Raw genomic sequence first — 22793 nt, forward strand, 5'->3', positions numbered from 1 at the left:
GGGATGATATCGATGCCCACCACTTTTCCATCCGGTTTTGTGAGGTCGAGCGCCACCTGCGACCAGGAGCCGGGAGCGAAACCGAGGTCGACGACTACCTGAGAAGAATTGCGGCGGAAGAGGCGGTATTTTTTGTTGATTTCGAGGAGTTTGAAGGCGGCGCGGGATTTGAGGCCGGCGGTGCGCGCGCTGCGGGCGTAGAAATCGGTGGATTGGCGGGCTTTCCACTGGGAGGTTGAGGATGAGGAGTATCTGAGTGGGGTTTGGTGGGCAGGGGAGTTTAAGGGGATAGTGGGCGAGGGGGATGCGGTGGTGATGAGAGATATGGCGGCGCTCCTGGTTGTGGATGAAAGGATGGGTGTTAATGGTGATGAGCGAAGGCGAAGATGGGGTGGTAATCGTCGGGGTAACATCTTGGGCCTTTTTTTGGGTGGGTGAGATTCTTGACGATTGATGGATGTGTGCGTCGGAAGAGAATGGGTGGGGATGATCGAGGTAAACGACGATGATTATCCTGCCGTGTAGATAAGAAGTTCTTGAGGCCAACAACAAAAGAAGAAATACGAAAATTGGTCGTCAATTTCAAATTGATGAGGACGTGAGTGGTTGATAGTGGATAGAATGGCAGTCGTTGTTTGGAGACTTGCATGCAATTTGTGAAGTTTTTCTTCATCGCTTCTGTTCGCTTTGTACGATAACTAATTACAATAAGCGACCAGCACGATCCGCTTAGTCATATAACACGCATTGCTTCATACATTTTTCAACGTCATCTCTTGTCTCCGCATCACAAAGCAAACACTATACTCAATCACTTAAGCACTTCATCATGGCACGCCATCATATTGGAAAATTGGCACATATGGGTTCGAAACCATTGATCAGCAAACTATATTCCGCTATGTCATGAAAGAAACGGCCCGTCAACCGTATTGACCACCGACAACTGACAAGCGCTATCTTGGTACCCAACATCAAATCAAAAAATCCAACTGGCAGCGCAAAAAAAAAAAAAAAAAGTGAACTTCGCTGTCCAAACACATGAGGCCCGAAACTCGACACAAGAAACATCCATAATGACGGAAACAAGCCCAAGATTCATCACCCAACTCGAAATTCCTCAAGATGGGCAACCCTCCGGATATTTACGCTCCGCTCAGACATTCCAATAATCCTTCATCACCAGCGTGTTCTCAGTCAAACAAACATGCAGGGCCTCCGAAATCTCGGATTTCTTCCTGGTCTAATTGACTCGGAATCCACCCATCCATCCTTCCTTCGCTTTGTTGCCTTAGGAGGACTGGTATTTGGTTCGTCATCGTCGGTCAATTGTCCAGGAAAGTCAAACTCCTGCGATATCTCGGTCTTCTTTTTGCCTCTTTGAACAGGGTCTGACTCTGAGTCCTTCCATCCATCCTCCCTTCGCTTTGTTACCTCAGGAGGAGGAGTGGTCTTTGGTTCGTCATCGCCGGATCGTTCAGTAGGAGAGTCGTTTCTTTTCTCCACCGGGGTTTTCAGAGCAGCATTCGTGTTCAAACAGATGTTTTCGACGTCGTTGGCCAGATTGTTAATGTCATCTTCACTGACTGCTGCAGGAGCTGTCGCGTCCGAGTCTTCTCCCTTTGCAACGAAGACACCGTTCCAGTAGTCGAACCAAAGGTTGGGAACCTTGACAGTTCCAGAAATGTCAGACCCTGCCTTGGGAATCTTTTCCTTGTCCAGCGACTAGGTGGCCGAAGGAGGTTCCTGATGCGCATGGCCGTTGGTGGCCGAAGACTCAGCCTGTTTCCGTTGTTCCAAATCGTCTCTTAGGATTCGTTGCAAGGCCGCCCTGTGATCGTCAAGCATTCGTTGAAAGGCCGCCTCGTGTTCATCACACGCCTCACCGTGTTGTCGAAGGAACTCAGCATGTCGCCGTTGAGCCGCAGCACGTCGCTGTCGATAAGCCTCAGCTTCAACTTCGTCTTGTCCCGCTGTGTTTGTGGAACGGGTCCTCGTCCGGTCAACAAGTCCGACAATAGTCAAGCGGCGGTCGGTTTCGGGGACCTGACGAGTAAAACACTGCCTCAAAGGGGATGGTTTGCTCTGGAAGTCCGAGTTTCGGTGTCTCTCCACCTCATCAAGGCGCGTATCCCTGAAATAGCCGTGGTCATGCATGATGCGAAACTTCTGACAGAACATCAGGACCGCTGCTGGCTGATTATATCTCACCGCGGAACTGATTCTATGTTCAACAGTCTTCAGCATGATTTTCTTGGCTTTTTCCCTGCTGCATTCGGGATAGAGGTTGGGGTCACAGTTGCCGAGTGAGGAAAATCTGTCTATCAGCTTTTCTGCGCGGTAAAGCTTGAACTGATGGATGGTGCGGAAACAAGCGTCGACGTTGGCGCGCATCCTGAACTGATCCCAGACGTCCTTCTCGAACTCAGGAAGAAGAGCGGGCGCCCTCTTGTTGGTCTGTTGCCATTCTAGCAACCTCGCGTTGACACTGCCCCAGAGCACGCCCCCCTTGACAAATTTCCTCTTTTCCTTGTCCGCGAAGATCAAGTACTCTTTGTATCCGTTCAAAAGCCTGCAATCACCACAGGTAACATGCGCGGAAAGCGGCATGAGTTTCCTGTTCGTGTGTCTCTCCATTTCGTGGTAAGTCTCCTCCCTGCGCCTTCTCAGCTTTTTGATTTGCCTCTTTTCAGCGGGAGTAGGCGGTTCTTCTTTGACATCAGTGGGATGAACAAAACGCGGATAGAAATACTTCTTCTGCGTATGCCGGAGCGCACGCAGAGTCTCAATCTGAAGCTGAGGGTGGTCGGGCTTGCGGCAGTGTCCGGGGCTCTGGCTCTGGAAATGGCAGCTGAAGCGACGCCTAGCGACCGAGTCACTGATCTTGTTCAGCTTCAGGCAGTGGCAGCATTCCCAGAAAGCAATCTTGGCGCGGTCAATATGGTCGAAGTCGGATAAAGCAACGTTCCCTGCCCAGTCGCCGATGCCAGACATGATGGGCTGGCGTTTGTGGTTGGTCAAGGCACACTCCGGGCAGAGAGAATGAGGAGAGGGGTCCAACTCGTTGCCGTCACGATCTCGCTTCCTGCTACAACAGTTCACCCCAGCTCAGGGTTTCAAATGGTCGGTGTTTCCAGGCTCAATCTCCGCAGGCTCGCCGTAGGCATTGGGGTGGGTGTTCCTGTGCCGGCATTTGCAGCATGTCCAGCCGACGGGAATAACCCTGGGGTCACGGCGATCCGGAAAGCCATATCGCAGTCGGACAGAAAGCGAATAACGGGCCCAGTCTGTTTCCACGTCCGGGGACTGTGATGGACCTGGGTCGGCCATGACGAAGCCGGCTTTCTTGTTGGTATCCTGAAATGATGGCGCCTTTGTTAGTCTCGGTTTCGAACAAGAGTGGTACTTTGATCTGGACTCTAACGCACAGTAACCAAGAAGCCAGTTGAGACAAGAAGAAACAACGTTATGATGGAGGGCAAGTCGAAGATGGTGTTGGAGATGTGGAAACACACTTACCAAAACTGGAGATGCGACATGAGTTGGAGCGTAGGCGGTTTGTGGTGTGCTTGCCATCATGGTGGACGACTGGGAACCCATATCCTCTGGCACTTTGGGTGCGATGGATGACGCTAGAGCCGGGTAGCAGGAAGGCTGTAGGCAACGCCAACAACAGTCAGATGGCTGTAGTCCAAGAAGGCACAGGAGTGTCTGTGCCTCGGAGAAATTAACGCTGGGTACGAGGAAACTGTTCGCAGCCAGTGCTGGCTCCAAGGAGGGATGATTGCGGGCTGCCTTGGATGGGTGAGTTGATCGCTGGGGGGCGCTGGGGGGATGAAGCGCTGCCACGAGGAGTGATGGAGGTTCAAAAGGTACGAGCAGGCTCACTTCAGAGGCGTCAATAGGAGGGAAGCCAAGAGGCAGAAAGGGATGTAACTTTTCCTCAAGCCAGGTTTAAGATTACTTAACGATACTGCTTGGGAGGAAGATGGTGATGACAGAGGTAGAAGGGGACCAAAGCGGATGAAGAACGAAAGCACTGCAGTGGAGGGAAACTTGGAACACCAACTGCAGTGCCTGGATGAAGAGGAAAAGTCCAGGACTGATTGTTCAGTGGGAGGGAGGTAGGAGGTGGCCCAAGTGGACGAAGGATGAAGGAAGTCGGGGGGGAGTTTGGAAGTCGGGGGGGGGGGGGGGGGGGGGGGGGGGAGTTTGGAAGTCAGGGGAAGTTTGGAGCCCTGGCTGCAGTGCCAGGATAAAGAGGAAGAGTCCAAAGAATGATTGTTCAGGGGGTGGGAGGCAGGAAGTGGCTAAAGCGGATGAAGGATGAGCTTCGAAGGAAGTCGGGGAACCGAAAGTTTGGAAGCTCAACCGCAGTGCCAGGAGGAAAAGGAGAAGTCTAGGGCTGGTTAGGGTTCCGTGGCTTGTTCCTTCTGCCACTTCCCCCCCAAAAAAAATAAAAAATTATGGCCGTGGCTGGACTCGGGGATTGAGGGGTGCATGGCGTTGCATGTGCAGAAGGACAACGGGTCGTGAAGATACACCAAGAACTTTGGGGGAAAGCTCCTTCCGACCCTACGCGGCTCAGGGAAGCCCCCTGAGATATAATGAACAATGGAAGTTGGGTGTTGGATGTATCGAATCTCTACTGCACTTCTCACCCCTTATCGAGGTTGGCCAAGGAAGAAGGTTACAAGTGTCTATACCACCAGTGAAAGGACAACTCTGTAAAGCGGATGCAATGTGGTTATGCTAATTCCGAAATCCAAAAAAAGCCTCGATGAGTCGTCTCCAACTGTTAACCCGCGAACCGTAGAACGACTATCTATGCAAACTACCCCAACTATGCACAAATTCTACATGAAGTCTTACACCCTCGGCGTCTTCGTCCTGTTCGATACCAGCATCTGAGACAGAATAAAGTGGCACACATCTTCGTCTGCCCAGTAGCTCATGTGTGAAGCAATGGTGTTGATGGGGTTAAAGTCCAGAACGCTCCTGTATAGCCGCAAGCTGTTAGCCATCCGTCGTTTCAAGTCACAATACTCGAGAGCACGCAGAAATGACGACTTACTCTTGGATACTGTAATCCACTCTCCCATTCCTGTTCAGCGCCCGTACCTTCATCTCCTCCCTCTTCAACTTCTGGGCCTTGGCCTCCTCCTTGACCCATTCCTCCTTGGCCGCAGCGGTGCTGCCCCCTTCCTTGGCAGCGTGAACCATATCCAACCTCTTCCTCTCGAATTTGCTAAAGAGCGTCTCCAGTTCGTCGTCAATAAGAGTTCCGTCGTGACCGGCGTTGGCCAGCTGGCGCATCCTCTCCGCCGTCTTCTCGCTCCGCTGGGCGTCCGACATCTTGGAAGATTCGGGAGATATGACACCACCCGCTATGTTGGTACCAGCACCAGGACTGGGATTCTGGTTCTGAGCCTGCGATGCGTTAATGTTGGCTACATCTTCCTGACTCAGACCGAGACTACGGTTGAGCAAACTGCTGGCAATACCGGCACTGAGACTGCTCCATAGTCCGCTGACGCTCTGCCCGACCTTGGCACCGATGCCCGTGAGGCCCTGAGGGGCGACGGAGCCGAAGATGCTCTTTTTGGTATATGGTAGAGCTTGGGGTTTGAGGGTGGACATGGCCGGGGAAATCAGAGGTTCCAAACGATATGAAATGGGATCTGAAGGGTGGAAAATGTTGAATAGTTGAGCGACCTTGGGAGAGGAGATGCTGTACGGAAGATTAGTGATAGGAGAGAGACTCTGATCACTGTTATGGTGGTGGTGATGGTGGTGCTGCGCTGTTGCGGCAAGGAAGAACGGGTCATCCATGTATTCGGGATTTAGGGGGCTTTCCGAGGGGTAAACGTTGGGCAAGTGACGAGCCGCAATCGTCCGTCCCTTGAGCATCTGGAAAAGGCCAATGGGAGAGCCGAGAGCGTAGAAATCTTCCACGTCAAACTCAAACGCAAGCTCCTTAGGTTCTTTGGGTTCGTAGCGGTCCTGGGTGTGCGTTGGCCAGAGTTTGAGCGGGTTCTTGAACGGCTCAGTTTCTGGTCGCTTTTCCCGTTGCCGACAGAGGATATCAAACATGATGGCAGACCCAAGGGAGTGACCGATGACGTGAACCTTGCCCTTGAAGTTAGGATTGCGGTCCTTGAACAGCTTGTATATCCGGTTAGCTTCTCGAGAAACGATCTCCACAATCGTTTCTCGATAGGCACTTTGGTAAAGGAGAACGTCGAGGGCCAAGTCGGAAATGAGCGACCTGGCAAAGGCCACACCTTCAATCGTGATATCCTCTAGAGATGGGTCTTTGTAACAATTAGCACTGGCTTTTTTTCAAACAAATTTGTGACTTGAAACAAGAGCACCACTTACATTCATCTTCTTCGTATGGAGCTTCACCCAAATCATGCTCTCTTCTTTTCGGTTTGCGCTTTGGAAAGTCGAGAAGATGCCTCCAGACAACAGGCAAGACTTGCACACGCGAGTTGCCAGGGCCTTCCACTTCAATCTCGCCGTTCAGTGCTCGAAGATCGGCCGAGGAAGAGTATGTTTCCTTTAATGTTTTCCGAAGCATGTTCACGTCATGAACGAAGTTGACACTCTCAATCTTCTTTCCCAAGAGTTGTCCGATGCCGTGCGTGACGAGAATAATATGCTCAATTTCGCGGCCTTGAGTCTCTCCGAGTCGCGCATTGTAGTCGTCCCGAATCTCCTTCTCTTCTCGTTTCCGAATCGCTTCCGCCTCTGCTTCTGGATCTTTGACGCCTTCTATCAGGTTTGATATTTGGCGAGTGAGCCTGGCCCTTGTACTTTCGATCTCCTCGGGCACATCCTCTTCGCCCTCTTCCTTAATCACCATGGCATCTTCAGAAAGTGACTGCGCACCTGCCGGAGCAGAGCGTCTCTTGAGGGCTTTTTGCAGCTTCTCGTCCTGTTCTGTGGAAGAACTCTTGGTTCCCGTGGGAGTCGAGGGTCGCTTGTCATCCTTGGGCTTCTTTGTTTCGGTATTATAGCCGCGAACGAGCTTCACGCCGCTCATGTAGCCACCTCCAGCGAACCTCTCGTACACGGTCGAGGTCACCCAAGAGAGCACACCCTCGGATGAGAGCCATGCAGTGTTTTCGTCGTGGTATGTTGCGATGTTGTTCATGTAGGCCCCGAATAGCCGGTATGTCTGGGGCTGATGCTGGACAACTGTGGTCTCTGTTTTCGCTGGGCTCTCTTTTTGGGCGGCAGCAGCAGCCTTGAGATTGCTCACCGAGGTCTTTGGTGTGACGGTCTTGGTGCCCGAGTCGCTGCGCGTCCGTATTGGGTACATCCACGGCCTTATCTTTAGGTATCCCTCTTCAAGCTGGGCTGCAAGATTCTCCTCACATGGGCGTACAGTCGAGCCTTCTTGGTAGAACCAGGTTCCTCGACGCACCTCATATACCGGACCCTCCCAGTAGACAGGGGCTAACTCGCGATCGTCAAGGTCGACATCGAACAAGAAATCTTCGTTGACGGGGACACGGATGTGGTTCTTGGCCTCATCCTCCGTCGACTCGAGGTTTGTGTTGTTTGCTTCGTCGCCTGAGACGACTCGAGGCCGCTTGGAGCCTAGACGGACACTGTTTGAGCGTTTCGGATTCGCCCTCTGCTGCTCCAACTCTTCGAGTCTTGCCTGGTAGGCGACTTCGAGTGCTCGGGAGTCTCCAGAAGAGAAAGGCGCATATTTCTTTGGTTGCGCCTGGGTCTTTTTGTCATCGTCGGGCTTGGACTGGAGGAACTTGGGCTTGCGCTTTGGAACCTAGAGAAGAACTATGAGTTAGGGCCTTTCCTGATTTGTACCGGTGATCCAAGAGTCGACCTACATCTACCGCATGGAACCATTGGACATTGAGCGGAGGGCAGTCGGGAGGATATCGCTTAAAGCTTTGGCCGTAAAAGGGATTGGTACTGTGGTCACCGGGATTCGGGTTCACGGGGACTACTGGTTTGGGCGGAGGCGGCTCCTTGGGTGCTGGAGTGGTACTCCGGTTGGCGGCCCAAGGATTGATGGAGTCGACGGCGGATGCGAGGTAGGACTTTTCGGGCTTCTTGTCGGCTGCGCCGGCGCCAGTACCGGTAGTTGGAGCCATTGGGTTTCTGCTATGGCCAGAGGGCCACCAGGAAGAGGAAGAAGCCGAAGAAGAGAACGAGGCTCTGGGGCCTCCGCTAGACGTAAAGGTAGAGGTAGTTGGTCTGAAGACTGCTGACAGAGGGTAGAGAGCCTGACGGGTACGAGGACCCTGGCCAGTCCCGCGCAGACGCAACCTTATCGCGAAAACAAGCGCCAACGTTGCCGAGAATCAAGTTGACAGGACGAGCTTTGCTCCTGACGGTCGCTGGGAAGATCCAAGGGAGAGGATACGGGACTTGGTCTTGGCTGATGTTGGTTGGTGGAAGGGTTAGTCTCTAATTCTGAACGACAGTTGCTGGTTGGGTGGTCGATCTCGAAGAATCTGTTTCGATGTTTGGTTTCTAGGTAGTCGTAGTTGTTGTATGAAGGAGTCTCACGGGTTGTAACAGCTGAAGCTTCCTCGGAAAAGATGCGGGCACATGCAAGAGACGGGAAGGAGGAGACTGCAACAAAGGGAGCTCGCAGAACCAAAGGCAGGGAGGAATGTTAATTGAACAAAGTGTGGTAGATATACACTTTTAGATGTTGTATGTGACAATGTATGGTATGTACGGTAAAGAAGTAATAGAGTCAGGAGGAAGGTCAGTAACGCTGGCTTGTGACTTTTCTCATCTTCCATGGAATGACAGGAAGGGCCAATGGAGCTCTTGGCTGTCTTGGACAACACGGCAATGACGATTCCAGCAGATCAGAATCAAGCGGTGATTGGCAGGAGCTGGTCCTCGTCCCGCTCTCATCCAGCAGTTTCGGGTACTCTGTCTGGATACAGAGGTACTTCTGTGTGCTGCTGGCTTCGATAGCAGCTCCAAGTATCTTTTAAACGCGACAAGTACCCCTACACGATAACGGATGGTGGGGTATCAGCAGCCTGGGCCGGTCGATCGGATGGATGCATCGCATGGTGGGGCACGGGCAGGTTTCGAGTCTGTCTCCACTCTCCAACCCGCGACAATTGAACCAATTCCAAGACGCGGAGTCATGCGGCGACGGCGGGGGGTTTGTCTTTGACTGCCGCCCGGGCCCCGCCCACCCCCCAGGCGCCGTTTTCACCATGGGTGCCGGCACCACTGGGGACGCAGCGCGCAGCGACAAAATAATTTTCAAGACGGGTCGCGAAGTCGTCCAAAATTCCCTTCCACATCAACGGCATCTGCCACCTCATTCCACTTTCGACTCCCATTGTCTGGGAAATCAACATACAAGTACTCCGACACTTGCTACGGCATTTTCTACAACCTTTTCGAAAATACCACTACGACAAGACTTGGTATTAGCGTCGACGACTTATATAAGCCTCGGCCGATAGCGGGATTCGGGGTTCTCGTCGCCCACCACACTCTCGATCGACAGCCTGGCTTCCACTTCGCTCTAGGTTCTTCACAGCAACTTATCCATTGCGACTTACAAGCACCTTACGAACCTCGAACCGCCATCATCCGCAATGAGCCGGTAGCAACATTTTATCCATCACCAGAACAGGGCACAATAACCACCTACCCTACCTGTTGCATATTCCCTCTTCATCGCATCGCTAGTCTCGACAACAGAAATACGGAACACACATAATGGGCGCTGAGCAGAGAGCTCCTATCAAGGAGCAGCTGGGCGACCAGCTCCCCAAGCGCTTTAGAGCCCTCCAGTTCGGAGTCCAGTCACACCAGGATATAGTAAATCAGGGTGTCCTCGAAGTCTCCGACAACCTCCTCTACGATGTCGAAAACGGTCGCCGCACTTTCCCCCACGGCCCTCTCGATCCCCGCCTCGGTACCTCGAGCAAGACGGGCACCTGCGAGACCTGCAACCTCCCTCTCCAGTCCTGCGCCGGTCACTTCGGTCACGTCCGCCTACCGCTTCCCGTCTTCCACATCGGCTATCTCAAGTACATCCAAGCCACACTCCAGAACATCTGCAAGACCTGCTCAAAGGTTCTGCTCGAAGAGGAACCCAAGGCCAAGTTCCTCAAGGCTCTCCGTGCCCCTGGTATCGATAACCTCAAGCGATCAGCCATCCTCAAAAAGATCAACGATGAGTGCCGCAAGCAGAAGACGTGCCCCTACTGCCACGACACCCAGGGCGTTATCCGCAAGTTGAGCGTCATGAAGCTCACCCACGACAAGTTCTCCCACTTCAACAAGTCGACTGCCCAGAAAAAGGTTCCGCCTGTTGCCAAGGCCGCCTTCGATTCCTCCTTCATCCAGGCCAAGACATTCACTCCGGACCTCGAGAAGCACTCCAAGAAAGCTATGGACGACATGGACCCTCTCAAAGTCTTGAAATTGTTCAAGAAGATTACTGCCGAAGACTGCGAGTTGCTCGGATTGAACCCTTCCGAGGGCAGACCAGAGATGTTCTTGTGGCAATATCTTCCCGCTCCTCCCATCTGTATTCGCCCGTCGGTCCAGCAAGAAGCCGCCAGCAACGAAGACGACATCACAAGTAAGCTGTCCGAAATAATTCTCTACGCCGGCCATTTGCGCGAATCGCTCCTCAAGGGCGCCGCCCTCAACACCATCATGGAACAGTGGGAGTTCATCCAGCTTCAGGTTGGTATGTACGTCAACAGTGACGTTCCCGGTCTATACCAGCCAGGCTTTGGGAAGCCCATCCGCGGCTTCTGCCAGCGTCTGAAGGGTAAACAGGGTCGTTTCCGTGGTAATCTGTCGGGTAAGCGTGTCGACTTCTCCGGCCGCACAGTCATTTCACCCGATCCCAACTTGGGCATTGACCAGGTCGCCGTTCCTGAGCGTGTGGCCAAAAACCTTACATACCCCGAGCGTGTGAACCGCAACAACATCGAAAAGTTGCGAAAATGCGTCATGAACGGACCCAAAGTCTGGCCTGGTGCTCAGGGTGTCATCAAAAGGGACGGCGGCATGAAGTTCAACCTAAACTTCGGTGACGAGTCCATCCGGGAGGAACGCGCGCGGGAACTCAAGTTTGGCGACGTTGTTGAGAGACATTTGGAGGATGGCGACATTGTGCTATTCAACCGTCAGCCCTCGCTACACAAGTTGTCTATCATGAGCCATCGTGCAAAGGTTAGACCCTGGAGGACGTTCCGTCTCAACGAATGTGTGTGCACACCCTACAACGCCGATTTCGATGGAGACGAAATGAACCTTCATCTTCCGCAAACAGAAGAGGCTCGCGCCGAAGCCATCAACCTTATGGGTGTACAAAACAACTTGATTACCCCGAAGAACGGTGAACCCATCATCGCCGCCACGCAGGATTTCATTACTGCGGCATACCTGCTGAGTAGCAAAGATTTGTTCCTCGACCGCAAGACCTTCACCTACATCTGCACGCAAATGTTGCTGGGTGAAACCCATCTCGATCTTCCCCCGCCCACCATCATCAAGCCTGTCGAGATGTGGACGGGTAAGCAGATTTTCAACGTTCTGATGCGCCCCAACAAGCAATCACCGGTCCTGGTCAACCTTGAGGCCAAGAACAAGGTTTACAAGGCGAAGCCTGGTGAGCTTCCGGATATGGACATTGACGATTGCTACCTGGTTGTTCGCAACTCCGAGGTCATGTGCGGAAGAATGGACAAGTCGACCGTTGGTGGTGGCAAGAAGAACTCGGTCTTTTACGTTATCCTCCGTGATTGGGGCCCGGAGCACGCTGCTCAGGCCATGAACCGCCTGGCCAAGTTGTGTGCTCGTACACTAACCCTCCGCGGTTTCTCGATTGGTGTTGGCGACGTTTATCCGTCCAAGGATTTGACCGAGCACAAGGCCAAGCTGGTTCAGGATGCGTATGCACTCTGCGACGACCTCATCGCACAGTTCAAGAGCGGAAGGCTTGAAAAGGCTCCCGGTTGCAACATGGAGGAGACGCTCGAGAACAAGATCTCTGGTATTCTCAGTAAAGTCCGTTCGCAGGCCGGTGACTACTGTGTCGGCCATTTAAGTCGCAACAACTCTCCCTTGATCATGGCCAAGTCCGGTTCCAAGGGTTCCGACATCAACGTCGCCCAGATGGTTGCCCTTGTCGGACAGCAGATTATTGGTGGCAAGCGTGTCGCGGATGGTTTCCAGGATCGTACGCTCTTCCACTTCCACAAGAACGCTCGCCAGCCGCCCAGCAAGGGTTTTGTGCGCAACAGTTTCTACACTGGTCTGGTGCCCACCGAGTTCCTTTTCCACGCCATCTCTGGTAGAGAAGGTCTAGTCGATACCGCCGTCAAGACAGCCGAGACGGGTTACATGTCTCGTCGTCTCATGAAGTCGTTGGAAGATCTCTCAACTCAGTACGATGATACCGTGCGGACATCCGAAGGAAACATTGTGCAGTTCCAGTACGGTGCCGACAGACTGGATCCCGCAGACATGGAGGGTAATGCCAAGCCTGTCGATTTCGAGAGGTCGTGGAATCATGCCGAAAGCCTGACCATGAACCACAGTGACAGGTCGCTGCTTCCGGCAGAGATCTCGGCCATGTGCAGGGAGATTCTGGACGAAAGGCGAAAATGGTATGTGCGCAAGCACCTTGTCACGGGCGAGTTGCTGCATTACGAGGACAAGACCATTGCGGAAAGTGACGATCATGATGTTTTCATTGCGATCGATGAGCATGAGGGTGCCAGAGTCTATCTCAACACTATTCAGGCTGAGATGGACAAGCGTGCGCTCAAGCTGGCAAAAGCACGCAGGCTCGCCGGCTTGGATCCTTGTCTGCCCCAGGACAACGCGGACTTGCTGAAGGAATTCGCTGCATGGGAGAAGAAGCAGAATGGCGGTGATATCAAGATGTTGGATCCGGAAGAGGAGGAAATCCAGCAAGCCCATGTGGATCGCGTCGCCAAGGTTTCGGAGGCTACCCTGAGAAAATTCATGAACCTCTGTCTTTCCAAGTTCGACAAGGCAAAGGTGGAGCCTGGTCACGCCGTCGGCGCTGTCGGTGCGCAGTCTATCGGTGAACCCGGTACTCAGATGACACTTAAGACTTTCCATTTCGCCGGTGTCGCCGGTATGAGTATCACTCAGGGTGTTCCCCGTATCAAGGAAATTATTGGTGCCTCGAAACTCATCAGCACGCCCGTCATCAGCTGCGAGCTCGAGAACAACCAAGACATCAAGGCCGCGCGTATCGTCAAGGGCAAGATCGAAAAGACTTATATTTCCGATGTCATCACCTATGTGGAAGATGTCTGGCTTCCGGATGTCGCCAAGATTGTCCTCAAGATCGATATGCAGGCTCTTTCGGACATGCAGCTCGGCATCGGTCTTCGCGAGATTATGGTCGCCATCGTCAAGGCCAAGAAGCTCAAGCTCAAGGTGGAGATGGATGATCTCAAGATCGGTCCCGACAACACCATCGAGGTCATTGTGAACAACGACTGGAAGGATCTGACCGCCCAAAAGAAAGCGGCAAGAGTTCGTGCCGCAGCGATCGAGAAGGGCCAATTGCTTCTCACCACCTCAGATGAGACCGCCGCCGACTTCCAGCTACGCGTCAACTTCCTCAAGCGCATGCTTCCCGCGGTGCCCATCTCCGGCTACCCCGAGGCGTTCCGTGCCATCATCCAATCCAGCGAGTCCAATGAGCACAAGGTCCTCGTTGAAGGTTACGGCCTGCGCGCCTGCATGACCACGGAGGGCGTCATCGGCACCAAGTGCATTTCCAACTCCATCATGGAGTGCCGCGACGTTTTGGGCATCGAAGCCGCCCGCACCACCATCGCCAAGGAAATCGGCAGCGTCATGGGCGACATGGGCATCGATCCCCGTCACATGGACCTGCTGGCCGACGTCATGACCTACAAGGGCGAGATTCTCGGTATCACGCGCCACGGTCTCGCCAAGATGCGCGACAGTGTGCTGCAGCTTGCCTCGTTCGAGCGCACGCCCGATCACTTGTTCGATGCGGCGGCGGGCATGAAGACGGATCGCATCCTCGGTGTGTCGGAGTGTATCATCATGGGCCAAACCATGAAGATCGGTACCGGCGCGTTCCAGGTCGTCAGACGGTTGGGCATCAGGGATCACCAGGTCAAACCCAAAAAGTCCATGTTCGAGGAGGTGTGGAAGAAGGATGAGGTCGAAAAGAGGAGGGCAAAGATGGAGATGAGGAAGACTGCTGCGGCTGCGGCTGCGTCTACCGGGCGTGGGGGAAAGATTGATGGTATGATGCCGGCGGCGCCCATGGTGGCTGTTGCCTAAATGAGTGAGTGTGTCATTTTGTTAGTGTTTTTTTTTGCATGGTAAGGTGTCGAACGGAAAATTTTGCACAGAAACTATCTCAGGGGATATCATGTACGGTGCGGGGATCTTGGGAGCCGTCAGGAAAAAAAACTGGCTTCATTAAACTGTCTTGATGTCTCTTGATGGGGACGACAGAAAGCGAGATCATGCGTCGAGAAGGACGGGATAGAAGTGATACCCTGAGGTTTTGAGCGTGGTGTGTGTGTATTTAATTATAGAGAATCAAAGCCGCGCGTGGAAAGGGAGGGTGGTGTTTTGGAGAAAATGATCATTGGCGGTTATACTTGTTTATTAGCTCTTTATGTACGAAAAAGAATGGCCTTTTGTTGAACACGGCGAACAACCCAAATAGATGGGTTGAAGTGAGGTGAGGTTGTTGGCGGTCACATGATCAGGCGTTCTGACCTTGCAGTTAGCAAACGCGCGTCGTTAACGTGTCAAAGGAATGTTACGTCATGGTTCCCTTTCACCTTTCTTTTTCTTACCTATCTTCACTTTCTTTCATCGCCCGCAACTCCCCATTCAGACAATCGCCGTCTCATTGACGACTCGGATTTTCACAATGTGCGGTAGGTACGCCATCAATCTGCGCCCTTCAGAGGTGCGCCGCATGTTACAAGCGGATAACATGCCAGTCGACGACGCGCCGGACGATGAAGGCGACAATTCTCCAAGACAGAGCTACAACTTTGCGCCGGGGTATCGCGGGGTTGTCTACAGGGCCAGGGTGGGCGGTGGTGGTGGTGTTGGTGGTAGCCGTGGAGCTGGAGGACGGAGGAGAGCGGCACATGATGATAGTGCTCAGGAAGGAACTGAAGGCGAAGCGGAAGTTGAACGCGAGGAGGAGCACCAGAGCCAGTCCCCAGAAGAAGAACAGCAGCAAGAAAAGGAACAGGGCCAAACTCAGCCTACGGAACATCAAATCCAACAACATCAACAAGACGGAACACCGAAAGAAAACCACCAATTCATCCTCCAACCAATGAAATGGGGCCTCATCCCCTCCTGGACCTTTAAGTCCAAATCCAAATCAACCCAACAAAAACCCGGATCAACAAACTACACAACAACCCTAAAAACCATCAACTGCCGCGACGACTCCCTCGCCTCCTCTTCCTCCGGTATCTGGTCCAGCATCAAACACCGGCACCGCTGCATAATCCCTGCTCAAGGCTTCTTCGAGTGGCTCAACACCCCTGGTCCCTTCGGCAAAGGAGTTGAAAAGATCCCCCATTTTGTCAAAAGGAAAGATGGGAAACTGATGTTATTCGCTGGATTATATGATTGCGCCCACTATACCGACGAAGACGGCATCGAAAACGAAATCTGGTCGTATACGATTATTACGACGTCGAGTAATGAACAGTTGAGGTTTTTGCACGATAGGATGCCGGTTATTTTGGATGCTGGGCCGGAGAGTCTCAAAAAGTGGTTGGATCCGGGGAGGAAGGTGTGGGATGGGGAGTTGCAGGGGGTTTTGAGGCCGTTTGAGGGGGAACTGGAGTGTTATCCGGTTGATAAGAGGGTGGGGAAGGTGGGGAATGATGGTGAGGATTTGGTGGTGCCGAAGCAGGTGAGGAGGGAGGAGAGGGCGATTGAGAGTTGGTTTGGTGGGGGTGGGAAGGGGGAGGAGGGGGTCATGGACCAGAAGGGGGCGAAGGGGGGGAAGGAGGATGGGAAGGAGGATGGGAAGGAGGATGGGAAGGAGGATGGGAAGGAGGATGGGAAGGAGGGGAAGGAAGTGGAAGTCAAGACGGAGACTGGAAAAATTAAGGTTGAATCCATCGATGAGTTGGTCGAAGAAGCGGGTCAAGAAGGGAGGGAAATGCATTCGTCGCCGCTGCGTCAAGGGATCAAGAGGGAGGCATCTTCGGAGCTGGGTGATGATGGGCAACCGCCTGCTAAAAAGTCGATGGGGACCGGAGGGAGGTCGTCACCAGTCAAGGGGAATAAGAAGAAGCCGCCGACGCCGTCGAAAGCGAAAGGAAAGCCCATCAGTGCTACGAAGAATAAGGGGAAGGGGAGTCCGATCAGACCTAGGAATGCACCACCGCCGGGGATGCAGAAGATTACCAAGTTCTTTGGGAATAGTGCTTAATGAGAAGGATTGGGAGCTGTTGTTCTGCTGAACGAGTAACGAGAGGCCGGTTTTTCGGTTATCATGGAACCGGCGACAAATGGGAGATAATGGTCGAAGCGGATTGAAGTGGCTCTGAAGATGCCAGAAAGTGGTGGTTTGTGGGGGAAATATGCAGACAGGAAAGGGAATCCATCCCCTCCTTCTCTTTTCCCGAAATCGCAGCTGCAGTGGTGGAAAGAAAGGACTTGGAAAGAGCGATCAACCGGGGGGAAGGAGAAATTATTCATCAAGTCGAAAGGTTTACGACCGTGAGCTGCATTGGAACCACCAGCACGGCGGTCACCGCGAGTGTCGTGGTGAAACGAAGCACTTCGTCTCGTCGCCGTTGGTCAAAGCAACCCCCTTTTCTGTGTTGGGTGAAGTTCTTCACTCGGCCGAAGGGGACGACGATTTGGAATTGGATGGATGGGATGAGTTTGTTTCTCTTCCACACAACGCGCCAAGAGTTTGCGATGGCGTTCGTTCCCAATGGCATTCATAATATGTCCATTTCTCGGTATCGGGCATCGAACAAACATAATCAACTATAATCTTACTCCTCGCGCAAGGCAAGACACTCAAGTGGCAACATCCAACATTACTATCTGTCTTCGTCTTCTTCGACATGTCAGGGTATCGAATTGTCAGGTCATTGAAAAAATGGGTTTCTCGGGATACGAAGTCCAGAAAGTAAAACGTATCCAATCATTTGTCGCCCGACCAGCATCTCACAGAAATCCAATGGTTACCGCCAGCCTGGGTACGTCTGCTGTGTAAACGCTCCTTGTGTCACGGAGTAACAACCCAGCCAGCCGGTCGGTCGGTCGGTGACCGGTGTCAGGTGTCACTGTCAGTGAAAAATGCTTCGGTCGGTGTTGCCTGTCGCCTGTCGTCTACCTGCATCTCTTACCCCTCCTCCCAACCCTCTTGCCCCTGCAGAAACGGGCATGAACGAACGACAGACTACACCAATAACTGGAAATTGCGCGGCGTTTGTGTGGAAGCTACCTCCCATGAGATGACGAGGATTAGGAAGGATATGATGCGATGACGGGGGCGAAAATCCGTGATTACTGCCCTGGCAGAAAAACTCAAGGACTACATCATCACTAGTTTCTAATCTGCCCGAATCCATCGCCGAGTTCAAGCGATTTACTACAGTTTTGTCTGCCTCTTTACGTACGTGCCTCCATTTCGGTAAACACAGTTTCCCCCAGTGCTGCACACAAGTCAAGTCAAATCAAGTCGGGGGTCTAATTTAATTTGTTTGTAAAAAAACAAGCGTGTACTTGACTTGTTTTGACCTCGGATTTAACTTGGCTTATTAACTTGCTTGCGTCAATACCTGTACCAGACCAATATGCACCCCCCTCCAGATACCTACAGTCGGGGATATTTTAGTACATATATGTCCGTGCCTTGGAGAAACAAGTCCAACAAGTCAAGTCAGCTTCTGGACTTGAATTGACTTGAACAGGCTTTCGGGCGACTTGACTTGCCTCCCAACAAGCTGACTTGGCTTGACTTGTATACGACTTGGCTTGTGTGCAGCACTGGTTTCCCCAACAGACCACAGTACTTGTTTTCGACATCGCGTGGCAATCCACCAGACATCACATCGCCAGAAAGCTTTCTCTCCATTTTAACTTGACGACTAGAGGTAGTCTAACTTTCCATACAAGCAAGCTCAAACTATTCACCACCGACCCAACCCAAAATGGCAGACGAAAAGAACAACAACAGCTATGACGAGCCTAACCTCGAGGAGCCCCAGCCTGCGACAACAACAACAACAACCACCGCCAACGGCAACGCTACCAACACCACCAACGGCAACGCTACCAACACCACCAACGGCAACACTACCAACACTACCAACGACTTTTACACGTCATCCGACCCAGCCTCAGAATTGTACATAGCCTCAAGAGAAGTAAGAGAAGCCTTCGCCGCACTCTCCTTATCCTCCCCCTCTATAGAGGTACCCACTGCATCAACCACGCAGCAACAACCAAACCCACAACAACCAAACCCACAACAACCAAACCCACAACAACCAAACCCGCAACCAAACCCACCACGCACACTCCCAGCCACACCCTCTGATATCCGCCGCTATATATCCCAACTGGGCAACCACTTCAGGGCTATGGGACGGTATTTTGGCGAAGACATCACGCGGTACGGTTCTCTGCAGAATGCAGAGCTGTTCAGGCAGACGATTGCGGTGTATGCAGAGGTTGCGCATGGGGTGTTGAGGGAGGTGGATAAGTTCGAGGAGGGTAGGGATGAGATTGAGTATGAGAGTGAGACTGATGGGAGTGAGGTTAATGGGAGTGAGGTTAATGGGAGTGAGGTTAATGGGAGTGAGGTTAATGGGAGTGAGGTTAATGGGAGTGAGGTTAATGGGAGTGAGGTTAATGGGAGGGAGAGGGGGCAGGAAGAGGACGGGGAACGTCAGCCATGATGAGCTTGATGGGAGACATAAGGGGAATGGGATTTGAGACGGAGATGGGAAGGGGGGAGTGTGGGGAGTACGCTGTGAATTTTGGCTGTTTTTTTTTTGTGCGAGTTTGTCTTTCCGTGATCCCTTGACTTTTGTTCGTTGTCTTCCTCTCCCCCCCTTTTTTTTTCTTTCTCTTTTTTTTTTTTTTCTCATTCTTTTTTCTGTGACTTTTTTTTGGCCTCGATACGAGTGAAGCTTACGATGGATGGCCCTGTTTTCCACCTCCACCTGGTCACACATCATTGTTCAAGTCATATGTTATGCTAGACGTCTGACTATACATAGGAAAGACTGCAAATTCTTTTTTTTCTTACGCATTAGCAATTGTTGGTTGTTGGTGGTCACTCCTACTCAGGTTCGTTTCTTTGTGTGCGCACACCCGCCAACTGAGTTGGGCGGCAAACTTTCCCTCCAAACAATCACGCCCAACATATCGTCCCGAATAAAGAGGTTCCCGGCGTCACAGCTGCCACCAACAAGCCGTTCAAGTGACCATACAAGACGACCGGTCTCCCGCACCGGTCCAGAACGTAGACGCCTTTGCGATGCGTTGGGATTCCACGGAGCGCTTCCTGCTAAAAACAACATCACGTTTCACCTCCAACGACTGATTCTTACATATACGGTTTATCGCGCGCCTATGGCTGACCAAATACAATGATTACATTCACTTTCTATCAACAAGGTCACGGTGACCCTCGGCCATTCCTCACATGATTCAAGCAGACCAAGACGGTCTCCAGCCGGTCATGAATCGCTACAATGGAGTCAACCATGGCCATCGTTTAGTCGCCCAGAATCAGCGGGCCATATCACGTCTATCCAGATCAACCACGGAGCGGTCGAAAATTGTCACTCGATAGCAAGAGGATTTCGGAGGTTCTGAAACGTCGACATTCGTCAAGTCCGCCAATTGCATCTTCTAGACCTCAATCTACACAAAAGACAGCGAGATGGGGTGTTCAACCTGGTTATCCTCTTTATCTTGTTGTTTGGATTATGATGTGCAGACTTCGAAAGAAAACGCAAGTCCCTCCACCGGCACAACGCCGCATCCCACAACACCCACAAAACCAAACACCTCCCTATCTTCAGCAAGCACAATATCAGAAGACACAACTGCGGTCCCAGTCTCCCACAGAATTTCAGCGTCGAGAGTATGGACACACATCGCCAAGTCCATCAAGACCGAAAAAGCCTCTGCCTCCATCAAAGTCCCCGATACACCATCATCATCAGAAGGAAAATAATCATCAACTCCCAGCGCGCCCCGTAACGGCATGGCCCGGACCAGAAAAGATTTCGGAAAGGTTATCTTCCCCGTGGGACGGCGCTATACCACAAGAAAACTACCCTGGATCACTCGAGACTAACTTCGATCCCGACCTAACATCCCCGCCTCTATACCATCGGTTCCCACCCAAACAAGAACATCACCACACGGTCTCTCAGCCCACCACTGCCTCTACACCAGCTACAGGGAGGCGTAACGTGCCGAGCAGCTATCAAATTTCCTACTACTTCGACAACAGCCCCAACGTAGTCACACTATGGAGATCACCTACACCACCTCCTTCTCAACCACCACCACTTCCCCACTACGATAATCCGAGCGCGGTTCTTAATTGGGCATTGGGGGTAAAACAAGGATGGAAAGAACAAGAATGGGAAGAATGAGACACAGATGGAGAAGAAACAGAAAGAGAAGACCAAAAAGGACATATAGAAGAAGAGACTGGACATCAAGACTCGCGGATCGTATCGGGTGTTTCCTCCCTGTCGTACTATTCAGAGGCTGCACCTCAGCACCGGCGGCCTGTATCAGAAGTTTCCTCCGTGTCGTCGTATTATTCTGAGCAACGAGAAAGCAGGGCGCTGACCCCCATTCCTGAGGTGAAGAAGTGGGGGAATGCTAAGTATCAGAACGACAGGCGGGAGGAATCAAATTGGTTGTAGTTGAAGAAGATTCGGTGGTTTTTACGATGTTATGCTTACGGGGGCGTTGGTATAGGGTGTTTACATGGAGATTCGTGGAGAAGGGGCGAGATAATGACTATGTATCATTTTGTTATTTGTTGATGAACGCTGCTGCGTTCAGCTGTGGGTAATACATTCTTTTCTTCTGTTAATCCATATATCAACTTTTTTTCCTCCTTCGCATTCATCTTGTGAGAAGGCCTGGCGATTTAGGCGTTTTTTTCTTCTCTTTTTCTTCTCTTTTTTTTCTCTTTCTTTTCTTTCTTTTCCCGTTGTAGAATGCTTTGGCCGGGGAGTCAGTCTTTTTACACTTCGACCTAACAACCGGACCCAGGCGGTTTATCTTCAACCAACAGAAAGCGGCACATCTTTCGTACACTCTAGCCGCCCATGAACAAAAGTTGGAGGACAGTTTTGCTCATGAGATCAGTTTTGCGTGAGTGCTTACAACGATGTCATCAGTTCCTGACCGGTGCGACACCAGTTATTGGTATATAGACCGGAACATACTCCCGCCCTATCATCACCTTGAGTCACCCAGCGAGATCTCACAATCCATCCACAACACCATACAGAACAACAATACCCACTCGACAGGTTGATTCTCTTGACCATAGCAAGCAAGCATTCTTCTACACTCAGCTGCCCTACCCGGACATCCACAACAACGATCATGTCTGCCAACGCCTCGAACGCCGAGCAAGCCTCGAAGACCTCAGATGGCCAACCAGAGCTGAAAAGCGGATGGGATCATTCCGATCCGGAGCCAGAGCCAGGGCCCTTGGATCAACTCAAGGCCGCGTTCAAAAGATCTCCCAGCACACGGACAAAACCGAGCATCAGTACAAACGGGAAGCAACAAAGCACAAGCGGCAAGAAGAGTAAGAAGTGAGAAGTTTCGAGATACCAAGACAGTGACATGGTATGTTAATCCCAACAAGTTCCCACCTAAAACATGAGTGGCTTTGGCCGATGGATTAGTGTTGACTGCTAGAGGGAAGAGTCAGAAGCTGATCTCCACAGGATAATTGGAAATGCAGCCGAGGAAAATCATCGATGAGTAACGACATGGAACATCGGCGCTGTTTGCAAGGAACTTGAAGGAGTGGCGAGAGTGTAATGGAGGGTTCGAAGGCGTATTTGGATAGATGGGTACCGCGCGGTAAAGGATTGGAGCTTGAAGGAAGTGGAGAGGTGAAGAGGCACACATGATTAATGTTTGGGTTCGATGAATGAAGGTCCGAAGTTTGGGTTGTACATCCCCCGTTCTAGCCAGGCGGTGGACAAGGATTCACAAACTTTTGACTCACCAACAAAACTCCTGTTCATCACACTTACTTTTTTGCGGGGGGTAAGAGTCCTTCCAGTTTCGGAGTTTCCCATTCGTGATAGCGATGAAATCCACTACTCGCCAGGCCTCGAGTTGTCTACTTCTCCAAGCCCCTGGTTTGTGCCTGGGCACTTCTAGCCCTCGTGTACAAATTTTCACCTCATGTATCCCCCGCTCCTTCTCCTTCAACCGAGTAGTTTTGACATCCATATGACGCTTACATCGGCCCATCTCGAAGCGTTTGATACCCCTCACCAAGTCCGCTGACCATACCTCTCGTTGGTTGTCATACGCAATCTGCTCGACGTCGATGGCGCAAGAACGAGACGAGACGATGGACGCAGAGGTAAAAAATGGATATAAATGCCCCCTCCTCCCCCCCTCTCAATAATTACTGACCATTCTTTTCCACATCATCATCACCTTCACACACAAGCACCTCCCCCCTTGTTCTGTCCCCGAGACAAAAGCCAAAATCCGCT

At 52.0% G+C, this 22793-nt stretch overlaps 5 protein-coding genes across 5 annotated transcripts; 4 read left to right on the top strand and 1 right to left on the bottom strand.

The window, feature by feature from the left end:
• Nucleotides 1–4812: 4812 nt before the first annotated feature.
• On the bottom strand, nucleotides 4813–8336 carry B0H65DRAFT_232508 (DDHD domain-containing protein). Its single transcript, XM_062822204.1, has 4 exons — nucleotides 7863–8336; nucleotides 6382–7798; nucleotides 5075–6314; nucleotides 4813–4998 (listed from the first exon to the last, which is right to left on the bottom strand). The coding sequence occupies exons 1-4, from the start codon at nucleotides 8127–8129 to the stop codon at nucleotides 4869–4871; spliced, it is 3054 nt and encodes a 1017-aa protein (XP_062680666.1). The 5' UTR covers nucleotides 8130–8336; the 3' UTR covers nucleotides 4813–4868.
• Nucleotides 8337–9735: 1399 nt separating this feature from the next.
• B0H65DRAFT_429010 (DNA-directed RNA polymerase III largest subunit) lies at nucleotides 9736–14337 on the top strand (the record flags this gene model as incomplete). Its single annotated transcript, XM_062824795.1, has 2 exons — nucleotides 9736–10725; nucleotides 10900–14337. The coding sequence occupies 2 exons, from the start codon at nucleotides 9736–9738 to the stop codon at nucleotides 14335–14337; spliced, it is 4428 nt and encodes a 1475-aa protein (XP_062680667.1).
• A 604-nt stretch (nucleotides 14338–14941) lies between these two features.
• Nucleotides 14942–16477, top strand: B0H65DRAFT_428528 (uncharacterized protein; the record flags this gene model as incomplete). The annotated part of the gene is made up of 2 exons (XM_062824768.1): nucleotides 14942–16015; nucleotides 16088–16477. 2 exons carry the CDS (start codon nucleotides 14942–14944, stop codon nucleotides 16475–16477), a joined length of 1464 nt encoding a protein of 487 aa, XP_062680668.1.
• A 1447-nt stretch (nucleotides 16478–17924) lies between these two features.
• B0H65DRAFT_232539 (uncharacterized protein) lies at nucleotides 17925–18977 on the top strand. Its single transcript, XM_062822205.1, has one exon. It carries the CDS (start codon nucleotides 18216–18218, stop codon nucleotides 18963–18965), a length of 750 nt encoding a protein of 249 aa, XP_062680669.1. The 5' UTR covers nucleotides 17925–18215; the 3' UTR covers nucleotides 18966–18977.
• A 1029-nt stretch (nucleotides 18978–20006) lies between these two features.
• On the top strand, nucleotides 20007–20960 carry B0H65DRAFT_576504 (uncharacterized protein; the record flags this gene model as incomplete). The annotated part of the gene is made up of 2 exons (XM_062830662.1): nucleotides 20007–20642; nucleotides 20739–20960. The coding sequence occupies 2 exons, from the start codon at nucleotides 20007–20009 to the stop codon at nucleotides 20958–20960; spliced, it is 858 nt and encodes a 285-aa protein (XP_062680670.1).
• Nucleotides 20961–22793: the final 1833 nt, after the last annotated feature.

The sequence above is a fragment of the Neurospora tetraspora genome (genome assembly GCF_033439725.1).
Source record: "Neurospora tetraspora strain CBS 560.94 chromosome Unknown B0H65scaffold_5, whole genome shotgun sequence".
NCBI classification, from domain to species: domain Eukaryota; kingdom Fungi; phylum Ascomycota; class Sordariomycetes; order Sordariales; family Sordariaceae; genus Neurospora; species Neurospora tetraspora.